The sequence below is a fragment of the Temnothorax americanus genome, unplaced genomic scaffold (genome assembly GCF_048541705.1).
Source record: "Temnothorax americanus isolate GAGA-0224 unplaced genomic scaffold, ASM4854170v1 Scaffold18, whole genome shotgun sequence".
Classification (NCBI taxonomy): Eukaryota; Metazoa; Arthropoda; class Insecta; order Hymenoptera; family Formicidae; genus Temnothorax; species Temnothorax americanus.
The window spans coordinates 555,908-571,208 of record NW_027509318.1 but is presented as its reverse complement, the minus strand read 5'-3'; the positions used below and the strand labels follow the sequence as shown (position 1 = coordinate 571,208).

General features: G+C 35.9%; 2 protein-coding genes across 2 annotated transcripts; one reads left to right on the top strand and one right to left on the bottom strand.

Annotated features, from left to right (window-relative positions):
- Positions 1-3,914: 3,914 nt before the first annotated feature.
- Positions 3,915-8,820, top strand: Cnt2 (Concentrative nucleoside transporter 2). The gene is made up of 12 exons (XM_077403862.1): positions 3,915-4,567; positions 4,723-4,779; positions 5,082-5,250; positions 5,363-5,534; positions 5,607-5,772; positions 6,346-6,540; positions 6,707-6,868; positions 6,975-7,068; positions 7,156-7,315; positions 7,431-7,599; positions 7,682-8,021; positions 8,120-8,820. The coding sequence occupies exons 1-12, from the start codon at positions 4,538-4,540 to the stop codon at positions 8,206-8,208; spliced, it is 1,803 nt and encodes a 600-aa protein (XP_077259988.1). The 5' UTR covers positions 3,915-4,537; the 3' UTR covers positions 8,209-8,820.
- On the bottom strand, positions 8,443-10,489 carry LOC143896206 (ceramide-1-phosphate transfer protein). Its single transcript, XM_077403864.1, has 4 exons — positions 9,912-10,489; positions 9,319-9,527; positions 9,070-9,245; positions 8,443-9,006 (listed from the first exon to the last, which is right to left on the bottom strand). Exons 1-4 carry the CDS (start codon positions 10,037-10,039, stop codon positions 8,884-8,886), a joined length of 636 nt encoding a protein of 211 aa, XP_077259990.1. The 5' UTR covers positions 10,040-10,489; the 3' UTR covers positions 8,443-8,883.
- Between the last annotated feature and the right edge of the window lie 4,812 nt (positions 10,490-15,301).

Genomic DNA, 15,301 nt, shown 5'->3' with positions numbered 1-15,301 from the left:
AGTCGGAAGTGATGTAGGAGAATTACAAGGTGGAACACGAGCTGTATAGCCGCCGAAGGGTGTCGCGTGCTGCGACAGACGATGACGGATGAATCGGCATTCCAACGAAACGAGAGTAAAGAAGGAACACGAGAACACGAGGAAGGAAGCGTACGCGCAGTTACGTATGCGTTCCGTCTGGTTAAATCGCATAATGACGAGATGCTTAATCACGAATTATGCCACGTACGCGACAAACGATTTCGTTGTCGCGCATCGCGATTATGTAACTCCAACTTTAACATTTCGACCAGTGCCACGATCTTCTTTTATATAACGTAATATATTCTACAATATCCTATTACTTATTACATTAGAAAGTAGAAAAGTTATATTGATTTATAACACAAACGGAATCAAATAAAAAATAAAAACTGTAAGACGTACCGCGCATGAAGCTGTTGAAGCTGACAATGTAAAAATCATCTGTTTGTAAGTCTTGTTATTAGTTCAGATTTTATAGGCTCGAATGACACAAGACAAAGTTGTGTACGCATTTCTGTTCTAATGAAATGGTGAATGGTCGAATTCGATGCTCTTGTTTTCGAGTCAAGGGAGGCGATAAGAAATGACGGGACGTCGATGTTGATGACGCGAAAAAGTCGTTCCAAGGAGACGTTTGAAATGGGCGAAGACGACGGGGAGTATAGAGTAATGAAGGAGAAGGATGATGGAATTTTGTGGAATACTTGATTTTCCTGTGCTCTACTCGTGTGTCCAGTATCAGGCAAATCAGCATCAGGTACTATTTCCGCGCGCGAGACAGTGAGTCCGCATTTTCGCGCGTCTCGGATTCGTCTCGGAGAATCGTGACATTATTCGACATTAATACGATGGCTTATCACAAACCATCCACGGTGATTTCAACAATTAATATCGTAAAACGCATAGTAGCTCGTCAGTCGCCACGAATGATTTTCAAATTTGGTTATTTATGTTGCTTTTGGCACGATGCCAGAAATCTAAAACTGGCTCGCCTAGCTACGCTACTACGTGCGCATAGAAAATAGAATAATTTTCGCATGGAGTTATCAAGGCCGCGCAGTAAGGCAGACGTAAATAGAAAAAGATCTATTGCCTAAATATATAGTCTGGACTTATGGTGATCAGATGGAGCAATGTAAATATATGCTGTGTAACGCAATAAATAGATCGGAGTTTTAATATAGTTAGTTTGTAATCAAGTGAAATTTACTATAAATTTTAATAGAAATCTTATTATTTTAATCGTTTCCTGTAATTATGTAAGATAACAAAATGTTGAGGGCTAATTTCTTTCCTCTCAAAAACCTTTGTTCTCTTCCTCGAGTAACAGCAGACTATACCGTTTGTAAATACCACGAAGTCTAAAACATTCGGCAGACTAAACACATTATTACGTCATATGACAGTGACGAAAAGGGAGCCCAAGCAGAATATAATCCACTAGTGAAAGTAGACCTTACGTCGGCGAGAATTATTTCTGTTTATATCGTAAAAATTACGCTGATCTAATCAAAACATTTACGTGACAATTTATAAAACTCCGCTGTTTATGATATACAAAGTGCATAAATCGAAAACAATTGAGATGGTAGCGCGGCTTTAAAAAAGTGATTTTTACAGAACAGCACTCTTCTTACAACTTACTAATAGTCTCGCCCGAGAAATGGAATTAAGTAACTCGACTTTATCAAACGGAAGGGAGAACGCTTACAGCGAGGAAGAACTCGATCCGTCGTGCATCGCTTCAAACAAAAATTCGAACATGATTCTCGGCAAAATAATGTTCTCTCGTCGCGTCGTCTCGACGAGATAAGCTCATCTTCCCGATTTTTTTGTTCCTCGCCAGCAGCCAGACAGTTTAGCCTTGAGAGCCTCCGATTACTCGGACTTCCTGCTTCGTGATTTACGGGACAATCTATATAGCTCTGTATAGATTTAAGATAATAAACATGTAGGGTATCACACGCGAAAAATAGATCATGCAAATAATATTTTAACGTTAAACTCTTCAACTAATTTAGGATTAGTTACTTGATTGTATTATAAAATATATACCGCAAAATATACCATACAACTCACTGCATATTTTTAAATAACAAATGCATACGATTTTCCAAAATTAGATCGTTACAAATACTATGAACACGCAATGCAATTATATGTACTATATAAAATATATGTTTTCTTGTATTTCGAATTTCCATGTTCTCCGTATCTATATAATTAAAAATAATTATACTTTATTTTTTCCTAATTAATTATACGTTTGATTTTTTTAACATATTGCATCCCGAGAAAAATACTGTCACAAATCAAAACATTTCAATTTTGAATTAAGCCCATAAAAAGTATGCCCAAGATGTTACCTATATCCTATAATAAGTGTTACAGGTCTATATGCGAAATCCGCTGCATGAAGCAGAAGTGTCGTTATTCTTTTAAACTGGTTATGTTGCGGTTTCTTGAATATATAGTGTCATAAGTGAATTGACAAGTGAATCACAGCATACCTCTTCAAGAAACAGCATAAGTTTTATTATAACAAAATATCATAATCGTAATTGCGTTAGTTATCTCACAATTCAAAAAAATTGAATTAAATTTGTTTTTTTTTCTTCTGAAAACTGTGAATTTTTGAATTGTGCACAACTCAAGATAACTCTATATCTAGATGTAAATAACAATTGTGATACGTTTAACATTATCGTTAAATGTATCCGAATGGCCTCGCATTGGCTTTCTCAATATCGTCAAAACGTAGGTAATTTTCTGCCCGTTAAAACATTATTTTTTATCGTCTAAGGAACAAAAACGTTTCTTTCAATTATGTCACGGTCATTATATTACGCAACCATACGTAATGTCTATTTCAAAACATTTTTATCTTTGTTACGGTCACGGACCGTGCGCGATGTATATATATAGCTTTGTCTTCCGGTTTAGTTCTCCAGTTTCCACGTCTCGTCCAATTCATCGGCAATACCGATCAACTGCACGCCCATACATCTGAGCCATACGTCGTGGCGACGCAGGAATTTTTATGTACCTGTTTAGGTTGCATTTCACGCGTCGGACCTCGCAGCGATCCGTTAAGACACGTTGTGTGATGGTGGCACGTGTATGCATGCGAGAATGACAGGAAGCAAAATGCATTTGGATATTTTCTATTCGTTTCTTGATATCAATTGCTAACAAATCGCTCTTTGTCATTTGTTTGTCATTAACGATGAGATAAATTTGAAAAGGACCTGTAGGCCTATTCTGTAACTCTTAACGACAGTTTCGTTATCGTTATATTTATGTTGCGCAGATATTGTATATGATAAAAAAGCTGTACAATGACAATATAAAGACAACGAAACTGTCATTGAGAATTACAGAACAGGCCTACTGGTTCCATTAATAAATTGTGTGATAGGTGTAGATAGAGGAAATATATTCAAATGTCATTTCCATCAAAATATTTCAAGTGTTAATTTAAAAGATATATTTCCAATAAACTAGAGGTATATCTAGAAAATACATATATTTTAAGATATACAATACAACAAGCGATGAGAAATTTATAATTACAATGATATGTAAGAAAAGTCTTGTAGTATATGTGTATACATATACATATATATATTTTCTTTTACAATCAAGCATTCTTCTATCTTCGTGTATCGTAAATAACACACAATGCTCAAAGTATATTGTACATAATAATAAAATAGAGTTGAAGGTTTAAAAAGCTTGTTTCAAGATAATCACTCACAAGAATTCATAAGTGAAAGGAAATGTGATGAATCCGAGACGTTCTGTACCTCAGCAAAATCCATCATAGTTTCACGATTGCAAAAAAGGATTCACATTATCTTTTTTCATTCAAAATGTCACAGTAAGAAGGGAGTATCCCCACTCGTATTCCTCGTACCTCGTTGTGCCTTGCACAACGGCTATATCTTGTCACCGATTTTCAGTAGTTCTTCGGGCGTCTTATCATGTTGCACGTAGTTAAAAAGCAATATCAAACGTTTTTACAGTGTACATGTTTTTTATTTGCCGTCAAAAAATTTTCTTCGTGCAATGCAGTTCAAGTATTTATCGCAAAACATCAATACGTCAACGGAAGCAGATAATCTGATTAATTGATATTAAAAATTGTGATAAAATTATTATCAAAAGTTTTATCAGTTTACAAGTTAGAAAAGCGATTTAACAAGGATCAATTTGAAAAAATTTTCAGATAATTAATCAAACTATATTACTTTGTATTATTTAATACATGAAAATTACAATAGTGTGTGCCGATTACCTACATTCAAACTACGGTCAAGGTTTTGCAACGTCCTGTTATCAACGTTATCTATTGGTGCGACTTCAATGAGATTACAAAGTATACGAGAATTATGATTCCCTCGCATGTCGCGAAACACATTCTTTCATTTTGTGTCAGTATAGCGAAAAGAGCATTGAAAAGAAACTACATGTATACACATATTTTAATAAAGTGTGGTGAAAAGCAAGTGACATGTCTGGAAGAGTAAACCTGGCATTTGAAGTAATTTCTCTTTTACTATCAATAATTTTTACCAAATAATTTTCATAAAACGTAATCAGTAAGATTTTCTAAATATTCAAGAATATATTTTTTATTGTTCATATTCAAGAATTTTTTATTGTCAAGAATATATTTGTTATACTTTCGATCAATAGGACAATCGATTAGATATATTAGAAGATGGTCGCCGGGAAAGTGAACCTATGCATCAGGTAAGCATATTTTCTATTTATCATCATAACGGAAAAAAACTTGCTCGAATAAGTGCTCAATCACCCAATTATAGTTTCTAACGTATTTCTGCGCGTAAATAATTGAAGATAATTTACATGGACAAAACGCAGAATATATAATTTGCTATACAGTTAAATAAGTAATACTACTAATGCAACGTTATTAGAAATTAAAATAAACAGGACGTAGAAACTTTACATTACTGCCGTTCAAAATTTTGCATAGTAAATATAAGAATAATCCAAAGCAATATTAGCATATAGTTATGTTATTTTCACAGAATACTAATTCTTATCGTAAAGCAAAGAAGCCTTGGGCGACTACCAGCAATGCGATCAATGCTTATCTTTCAAAACATCGAAGGGTTTTTAAGACTTTTGGTTTAACAATTTTAAACCTTCTTGTCATAGCCTATGTAATCTATGCTGGTATATATTGGAAAAATAATCGTGAGTATATTAATTTGTTTCAGCAAAATTTAATTTTGATTAATTAATTGATAAAATATTATAGTTAAATTTACATAGCGAATTTTGACATAACGATACGTTTTTATTTTAGAAAAAGATTGCGATTTTCAATGGTGTAAAGGCTACGGTTTACTACTCATACTTGCAGGACTAACTTATTTTGGCTTATTTTATTTTTTGATTGTAAAACGATATTTTTGGAAGTACATCTTACAATGCTGTCAGCCAGCAACGAATTCCTTGGAGCGCTTGCGAAATACCAAGTAAGAAATTAATATTATTTGATCCGATATAATATATAGAAATTATTTTTATACTGACATGAAAATTTTTAGATATGGGACGCGCATCGGAGTGACGACTCTTTATTTAATTATACTAATAGCCATCATTACTTTTCTTATCATCGATACCGCAGGATCAAGATACAGGCTAACTAGTATTCTCTGTGTCATCGTCATATTAGGATTAGGTTGGATGTTCTCCAAACATCCGGGACAGGCAAGTAGATTGTATCTTGAAGCTTAAGTCATGTAGTTATATAAATCTCCGACTCCGATCATATCTATCAATTATTACATTGATAGAAAATGGATTTCTTCTCGCTATTGCTTGAAGCAAATCTACGAGAGAATAATTGATTCGTGGATTTTATATTTTACTGTAATAATTATTCCCATCTGTCGCATCGGCTCGAACGCGTTCCAATTATTATGACACATACACGAGTGGTGTCGGAGAAAATTGCTGAAGGCATGTGGATAGACGCGTCGCCAATTCCGCTGGAATTAACCCACTTCATTAAATCGTCTAATGTACTTAATGCACGCAGATCTCTTGTTTATAAATTTTGTGTGTGTGTGTGTGTGTAGTATACGTCACACACACACACACATATTCATATAATTCAGTATTCTATTCCTCAGCAAGGTATTCTACTTTTTAGAAGAGAAAAGAAAAAATCGAAATACAAATATAAAATAACTTAAATCTTTTTAATAAAATGTGAAATAGTTCCTTTTTTATTTTTTTGTAGCTTCTAATTATTTTAATAATTTTGTTAAATGTATGCAGATCGATTGGAAACCTGTCGTTTGGGGCTTGATTTTACAATTTATATTTGGACTTATTATGCTTCGATGGCCTGTTGGTCATAGCATTTTCGACTGTGTATCTGGCAAAGTGGTCACTTTCTTGGATTATGCTAAAGCTGGCGCCAACTTTGTATTCTCAAAGGAAATAGTTGACAAAGGAGTCTTCGCTTTTGCCGTTAGTTAATTTGCATTATTGCGTGTATTTAGAAATATAAAATAATTAATTTTATTATTAGGAAATTTTTTCATTGCTTCGTTTATCTTTATAATTGCTTTTGTTTAATTTTTAATTTTGTATTGTTGCAAACTACTACTACTATTGGTATAAATTCGTTCACTAGGTACTGCCTGTGATTTTTTTCTTCAGCTTCGTGGTACAAATTATGTGCTATCTCGGTACAATGCAATGGATTATCGTGAAATTAGGATGGATTTTGCAAAGCATAATGGGTACAACGCTGTGTGAGTCATTATCTGCCGTTGCTAACCCTTTCATTGGAATGGTATAATATTATAACATTTTTTAAATAATTTAAAATTAAGTCGTTTGTATTCTCACATAATATTTTTAATTCCAGTTTAAAGCTGCTAACTTATTTTGTCTTTTAGTCCGAATCCCCCCTTCTGATTAAACAATATATCAATCAATTGACTTCTTCAGAACTACATGCTATATTGAGCTCAGGATTTTCTACGGTTTCTGGTTTGTCGCACACGTTTCATAAGCATAAGTCACTGATAGCATTTTAAATTTTAATTTATAATTGTATTTTCCCACCCGTATTTGCAGGTACGGTATTGGCCGCTTATATAGCATTTGGTGCTAAACCGGTTCATTTAATAACCGCTTCCATAATGTCTGCACCGACTTCTTTAGCCTATTCCAAACTATTTTATCCAGAAACTGAGCAAAGTCTCACGAAATCCGAAAATATAAAACTTGAAAAGTCGTAAGTGCTTTATAAATCATTTATTATTTATCGATCATCATCCAATCATTAATCATACAATTAATATAATGGCTGTTATTAAAACTTTTACAATTACAATTACTTTTACAATTAGATCGGACACTGGTATTTTGGATGCCGCAACGAATGGTGCATTAGCAGCACTCCCAATCGTTTTGGGCATAATCGCAAATATTGTAGCTTTTGTATCCTTCGTTGCATTTTTAAATGGAATTCTCTCTTGGTTCGGTGGTCTGGTTGGTTTAGACGAATTAAGTCTCGAGGTAAAATAATTTTTCGACGCTGATTTTTCCATCATCTAAAAATATATTCTTTTGGTCAGATTTTAGAATTGTAGTTTTGCAGATCATATTGGCGAAAGTTTTTATGCCACTAAGTTGGATGATGGGCGTTCCTTGGGAAGATTGCGAAGTTGTGGGGACGTTGATAGGTTTGAAGACAGTGGTCAATGAGTTAGTCGCATACCAAAGGATGGGCGAATTCAAGGAGCAGGGCCGATTATACGGAAGATCGGAAGCAATAGCCACATTCGCGATCTGCGGTTTCGCGAATCCAGGATCAATTGGCATTCAGGTCGGAGTTTTTTCGTCTTTGGCGCCAGAAAAGAAAGAGCAAGTAACGAACGTCGTTGTGCGAGCCTTTGTTGCTGGTAGCGCCGTCTGTTTTCTCACAGCTAGTGTCGCCGGTAAAGTTGAAATCCCGATTTGATTTTATGACTGTATACCGCTTCCCTTAAGTTGCACCGAATATTACGCATTATCGAATTTTATTTTATTATTTCAGGTATGTTAATCGATGACGCTTCATTATCTTCCGCTAACATTACAACGACAATACCAAATGTCACTTTAACGACACTAACACTTCGTTAGATATAATTTGAAAAGGTACACTCTACCGGCATTTCTGCCGGTCAGTGTACATACATATATACATTAAAATTAGGAAATTGCATCACAGTGATATATACATAATCGCATTAAGATTCATATTTTGATCTCATCTTTAAAATCTTTCACTTTGAGAAGAAATAGCAGTACGCAAAGAATTGCTCTTGCGAAGTAATTGTAAGCAAATAATATTGCAGATACTAACGATAAAAAAAGTAAAAGGAGAGATAAATAAATTGTATTATATTCTTTTTATCAGTAATAAGTTTTTATACAACATCGAAATATAGTTTATAAATAGCACACACACAAGATCGAGTCTGACCGGAAACGATGCTTAAACCTAGTAAAATAAATTTCGAGCGCAATAACACATACTAAGTTAAATTGACAAGGTCACATTACATAAGTGATATACTTATTGTACGCTTGTGCCATTATTTGTACGTTGTCAGCATAATAATTGTACATATATCGATTATAAAGCAATACATATTCCCAAAAATAAGCATACTTATTTATTCAAAACTAACTATACAATTGATAATATCGTAATGCAGTAATATCACAATATCTCGAATATGTGGAATGCCACGTGCCGTGCTTCATAAACTCAAAAGTATCAGATAAAATATTGTTTTTATTTGCTGTGATCGCTTACGGTAGAGTGTGCAATTGGTAAGTTTTGTAAATGCTGTCAGTGCGGTTGAACACGTCGGCAGTCACCTCCAACATTTTGGGCAAAACGTCTATGTTCCGCTGAACATTTTCACCGCAAACCTGAGAGTGCAAGTGAAATAAATCATTCAAGAAATTACCCGTAAGATAAGTTAACCTGGTTACCTTTTTGAATAAAGCCTCTCTAGTAGGCATAGTGTACATCGCAACTATTGCAGCTTTTCTGATCACCCATGAATGATGCTTGGCCAGGGTTTTGTTATATGCGTCTTGACAACAACAAACTGTTTTATCAATGTCTGTGAGATCATTCAATTGTTGTAAAAATTCTCTAATAAAATCTAGAAGACCAAACAACATAAGACAGGCTGCAAATTTCTAAATAGTATCAAGGGATAACGATGTAGTAGGTACCTAAACCTCTGTGTAGTCGCAATAAAGTACGTGAGCCATTGACAAAATCGGCTTTCTCTAAAAGTTTGTTTTCTCTCTCATATTCAATCATAGATTTAATAGTCGTATAGTTCTGAGTGTTTTTATTTATCAAGTCAGTCAAGACGTCTATCTTTTGCTTCAGATCAGAAGAGACAAAGCTGAAGACACTGCCCATCAGCTGAAAAAATCTGTGTGTGCACGTAGCATGTTACGAAACACAAATATCTTATATAGATGTAATCTCAAATCTAATACAGACTAATAAAAGATAACAATTATTCTGCTGAGTTAACGAGGCAAACAAAAGATAAAGACAATATATGTAATTCATATATTAAGATAACACATAATGTAACAAATATTTTTAATGCAGTAATGTAAATAATTACTTAGTATAACGCGGTTATTTGCTTTTAATTATTTATTTCACTTTGATATGTCGCAAAGATGTCGTAGATTAGCTGTCAAATGTCAACCGTAATAAGTCAAAAAACCTAATCATTTGAAATCCATATACACGATATAGCAAGGTTATGTTAGATAATGAAACACAAATCAGCGATTTAACTTACTTGTATAGTTCATTGTAGGCCTCTAAGTATGCTTTTAGATCGACATCATCATTTTCCACGAGAGCTTGATCAAAATGATCGTGTACCGTTCGTAAATCGAAGAAACTTAATTCCGGCCCCTCCGCCATTATAGAGTTACTGTATTCAACCCAACAAACACTAAAATCGAATCTGCTTTTGCGCCACGGTTACGATTAGGTCGTTACGTTATCTCCTTGAATCCGTTAAATCGTTGAAATCAGACATGACCATCTGCTTATCAGATTAAGATGGTGCATGGTGCATGACGTATTCAACATTGTGACGGCGTCATTTTAAGATAGATGACAGTTTATTCTCGCACTTATCATTTGAGCATTTACGTTCATAATTCGAAGCTATTCCGTACAACCAGAGAAACCTGAGCCACCTACCAGCCATCCACCGGTCTGCGTTTAATCCACCGGCCATCCACCGAACACGAACCATTAGCACGGACGCGAACCATGTACAGTCACCGAGCCAAACGACGTAGTTGAGTCGCACTTTCTCAGAAGACACACCGGAAAATGCGTTCTCGGTAAGAACAAAGGGATGGCCTCTCTCAGGTTTCTCTCTGGTACAACAAAGAACGAACAGAGAAATGCAGCCTAGCGCACTCTACTTAAGATCATATCTAATCTTCACATGATACATTATTGAAGCGTAGTGTAAAATATAACTGTATGTACATATATGTGCATAATAATATATGTAGTTAATTTATATATATGTATAATATGTTTTTTAAATCGTCTTGCCAGTAATTTGAGGTAAAAATAGGTTTAGAAAGATAAAAATTCAAAGAATGAAAATGAAAAGGAAGATAGTGATGTGGAAGGTAACGTCCACGATCAAGACATATTTGAATAATATAAATCGGGCAGAAAAAAATCGCTATAACGTCTTTCTCGCAAAGTTGCTGCTATATTAGATAATTTGAGTATGCAATCTCTATCATGTTTTCTCGCAATAATAAAAAAATAATTTAGAGAAAAAGCGTTACCAATAGAAGAAAAATAAGATATTTCGCTAAGCAATACACGTTCGAATATGGTTGCCTACATAGTACCGTCATCCTCCACGAGAAGCGCTACGTTCGAACTCATTATGAACTATTATATATTCAAGCAACATTTTATATTGTAAACAAAAATATATACATACTTAAACATGTCTAAAAATTTAATTCAATAATGAAATTTCTATATCGTGGAAATATCGTACTTTGATTTCCCTATCAAACACAAGCATAACTGAATAAAATACACGCATAGCTGAAGACTACGTCTTTCGATACACAGCAGAAATTGTATTTGCACATTATTTACTCCCGACCTCTATTTGTCGAACAATCGCCGTGTGCGTTTACCGATTTGGTTTCAACAAGGGGAACTGGGAAACGTCTGCAAATATCTTCCCACCTCGTCTTCGGCTTATTTGGCCCAGAATATTTTAGCATTTCTATGCACGTGAATGAGATAAAAATACGCGCTGACAGAATTTTCAAGCTCAACTTTTCTCTTCAGTTAATATCGAAATACAGAATAGAATCATCATTTTTGCATTCTCTCATAATTATAAATTTTGGTTTAATCGTAATATAAATTTACTTCGTGATAAAAAATTATGTGAAACATATTAAATATGTATAATCATATATGTTAAAAGAATGCATAAAACGAAAATAATATTCTATTTTATTCTCCTCAGTCTTTATTTCTCCAAGTAATTGTCTGCCTAATTTGATCATTCATTCAACTGTGCGTTTGATAAATTGAATTTATGACATGTTCGGCCCATTCCAAGTATTATTACTGCATATTGATGCAATTCATGGCACACAGTGGTGCTCAGAGTTGCGTAGTCATTGATATCGTACGTGACAGGGAAACATAAACAAAGAATACACTAAAATCTCGCTGACACGTCGGTTCGTATAGGTAACCGGTCTCCCTGTAGGCGTTAAATAATTCACCACAACTGGGACTGAGAGTCGGACGAGAAGCGGGGTTTGCGGAGGAACGAAGGAGGCGGGGTTGGTTGAAGAGCCGATTAAATATTCAGATGTCCCTCAACGCAAATAGAGTAAAGTCAAGCGCGACGTCGAGCGCAGAAGCGCATGTAATCTAAAAACTATGCGAGGTCGAAACGAAAACAGATCTTCACTTCTGATAATAGACTTCTTACAGCGTTGCGACGTATGTATCTCTGGCCGATCGTTTCCAAAAATCCTGCCGATGAAGAAGAAGATTGCCGAGGGATATCGTCCTCGCGGAGAATCGCGATGAATATTCCGGTCGGACAAATGTGCCATGGAAGTTTTTACGACAGCTACACATTTCCGGTCAAGCGATCTCACGGGGCGCCGACTTCAACGACCAATCGCACAACGTCGTAGCTGCGGCGCATAAAAATATGTCACTAGGGTGCCGTAATATCTCCGTTGTTGAGACTTATCGACGAGGAAATACGCCGTGCTCCCTGGTCTTGATTCCAGGGCAATAACACGCTCAGCGATCGTATCTTCCCTCAGTGGGCACTTTTGTTCCTTTATCGCTTCGCTCTCGAAAACATGAACCCGACCGCCGGCCGGCTAAAAAGAATCGTTCAACGAAGCGTGCATCGCTCATCGTTCTAATTATCTCAGTAACCCAATCTATCCGTCGCGTCGCGCCCCGTGTCTTGGCTTCCCGCCTCCCTTCGGAACTTCTCGATTCTCTCGTCGTCTCGGTCTGCCGCCGCACCGCGCCGCGCCGGCCTAGCAGCAACCCTCCTCCGACTCTTCTCCGCCGTCGTTGCCATCGTCTTTCGTACGCGGCGATCATCCTTCTTCGTCTTTCTTCGTCCCATTCACATTGGACGTCCGGTCGCATCCTTGTCTCTTCTCTTCTCTCTTCTTAATAGCTCGCCATCTTCTTCTTTCGATCTCGTAGTCTAACTGCGGAATCGTCGACGACCGCCCATCTAAGTTTAACAATTAACGCTCGGGCGGGAAAAAATAAATTAATTGCACACAGCCGGCGCGCGAGACATGTCACGAACATACGATCTAATCGACGAAGATTCCTCTATCTGGTATAGAAGATAAATAGGATTTCTTTTGCCTACTTTGCGGTTAAAATATTTTTTTATGCGTATACTCTTGTATCATCTAGTTGTCTATAACTACATAAGATTAACATGTATATTGAAATGTGTCGAAATACTGGTTGATTGATTTTTAAGAAAACTGTATTATCAAACTTAATTCTAAAAATTAAATCATAAATGGATCTTTGAAAAAATGTCGAAATCGTCGTATCTTCGCCCTCAATCTTTCTCCCTTTCTCATCGTTCTTTTGTCCCGATTGTCAGGGATGTCAGAAACGACAAGACGACAACTAGCGGGAGACGAGAAGGGTGTTTGTCATATGTCGATAGGCGTCAGAATTGACACATTCGCCGAGTGCGAAACGGAAGTGGCGTTTGGGGCGACGTACTAGAGGGATTCGAGGGTGCAAGACAGATAAATATTTGAGGAATTTGTTGTCGGATGAAGGCGGCGTATAAGAGACTCATCGCTTGTTTGGTGGTTCTGTAAAAGGAATTTGGAGCGACTTTTATAGTTTTGCATATAGAAGATGCCAAAAAAAACTGCCAAGAATATATATATATTTTTTAAATTTTAGTTTATATTGTCAATCATCGTCAGAAAAATGTGATCTTGTGAGGAGCGTGATGTTTGCTTTACTTTGTGCTTAAAGTGTGCTACAATTAATATCTGATTACTTATTATCATTGTTCAAGAAGAAAGAAATGCTAAATTTTAGCAAAGTGCCAGACGTGAATGGAAGAAAGACACAACAGACGGAGGAGCAATGAGAAATTTCTAACCCTTCGATATACAGCGTTACACCCTCGTGTGCGGTTCGTAGGAAAAGTTTTAGGTGAACTGCGTACGAGGGTTGGAGACAGACCTTTTCGCAAAAGGGTCTAACGACAGTTTTGTATCCCATGGAAAATCACTGTCAACCAACAAGAGTCTGTAAAGTGTCGCATTATACAAATACATACATACGCACGCTTGTAGAGTCGTAGTCAAAAGTGCCGATAATCGCCGCGTCGAAAACATTTCTAGAATAAAATACATAAAAATAAGCAGTTTAATTTGCGAAATGTACAAATAAAGATATAAGTACATTTAAAAATTAATCTTGTGTCTCTTAACATTTATGAACATTTAATATATTTTAAATAATAACGCATTACATATGATTAATCGATTTCTCTTTACTGTGGTACTATATAATAAAGATGTAAAAATATGTATTGAGATATATATTAAAAATTATCTACGCAGAGAGAGAGAGAGCCACAAATCAAAGTAATTGAAGCAATTTTAATTTAAACTTTTGTCAATGACCGTACGTGAAGTAAAGGCGCATACTCTCACATACACGTACACACACTTAACGGCGGGATGTAACAGATACAGACGGCGCCTGCGAAAAGCCCGGATACCCAGGGTAAAACGAGCCTGGGAAGTTCATTAATGGATTAAGAGTGCTCGATCGATACGATTAGCGCGACGTGGCCAGCCGCTTCTGATATGCACAACATGCATCCGAACGTAACCTAGAATCCATGATTTTGTCGTGCATAGAGGTGATTAATTGGAAAACAGGGAAATAAAAACGTTTCGTGAAAAGAATTAAGTTGTCAATTTGACTCCGGATAACTACATTGATCTGAATCGCTAGTATTTCAATCACATGTTTTCATGTTACGTAGAAGATAAAAGCAGAGCGTTTGTTATATTTCATTCTAGCATTAGTGAGATTATAAAACTATAATACTTAATAAATGTAATTATTTTAGAATGGCAATATCGTTTTTATCGCGCGATATAATTAAAAAATATATTAGAAACCAATATATATATCTCCCACCCCACGCCACGAACTATCACAGCTTCATATCGATCTTCGGGATTGATATGAGTGCCGTGTAACACACATCCCCCTAGTCCTTCGCATGGGGTTGAATTTTAAAACTATCCTCCAGAGAAAAGCAGGAAGCTCTGCGTCTTTTGAAATCAGACTGTGTGCGGTTCTGTTCTTGCGTAAGAAACTACATATCCCTCGGGATCGCGCATCGATATATGCGTATATCCCTCGTTGTCATTCAGAAGACTGACATTGAAGTTCTCTCAGTCAGAACTAGATATTTGTGATACGTCAACATATACGTAAATAAATACATATGCGTAAATATACGCCGCCTTCCGATCACTTAGAAGACGGCCCTCGTAGTTCGATCTCTTTGAAGATTAAAGAGGAACACCAAGTATTTTAGTCCCATGCGACCCTTTATGTCGGACCATCTTTTTC

Coding starts and splice junctions, on each gene's coding strand:
- Cnt2 (XM_077403862.1), top strand. CDS start 4,538: ATGTCTGGAAGAGTAAACCTGGCATTTGAA. Junction 4,568..4,722: donor GAGTAAACCTGGCATTTGAA/GTAATTTCTCTT, acceptor TTCGATCAATAG/GACAATCGATTAGATATATT. Junction 6,869..6,974: donor CTAACCCTTTCATTGGAATG/GTATAATATTAT, acceptor TTTGTCTTTTAG/TCCGAATCCCCCCTTCTGAT.
- LOC143896206 (XM_077403864.1), bottom strand. CDS start 10,039: ATGGCGGAGGGGCCGGAATTAAGTTTCTTCGATTTACGAACGGTACAC. Junction 9,528..9,911: donor GCCTACAATGAACTATACAA/GTAAGTTAAATC, acceptor GTGCACACACAG/ATTTTTTCAGCTGATGGGCA. Junction 9,246..9,318: donor GCGACTACACAGAGGTTTAG/GTACCTACTACA, acceptor TTGGTCTTCTAG/ATTTTATTAGAGAATTTTTA.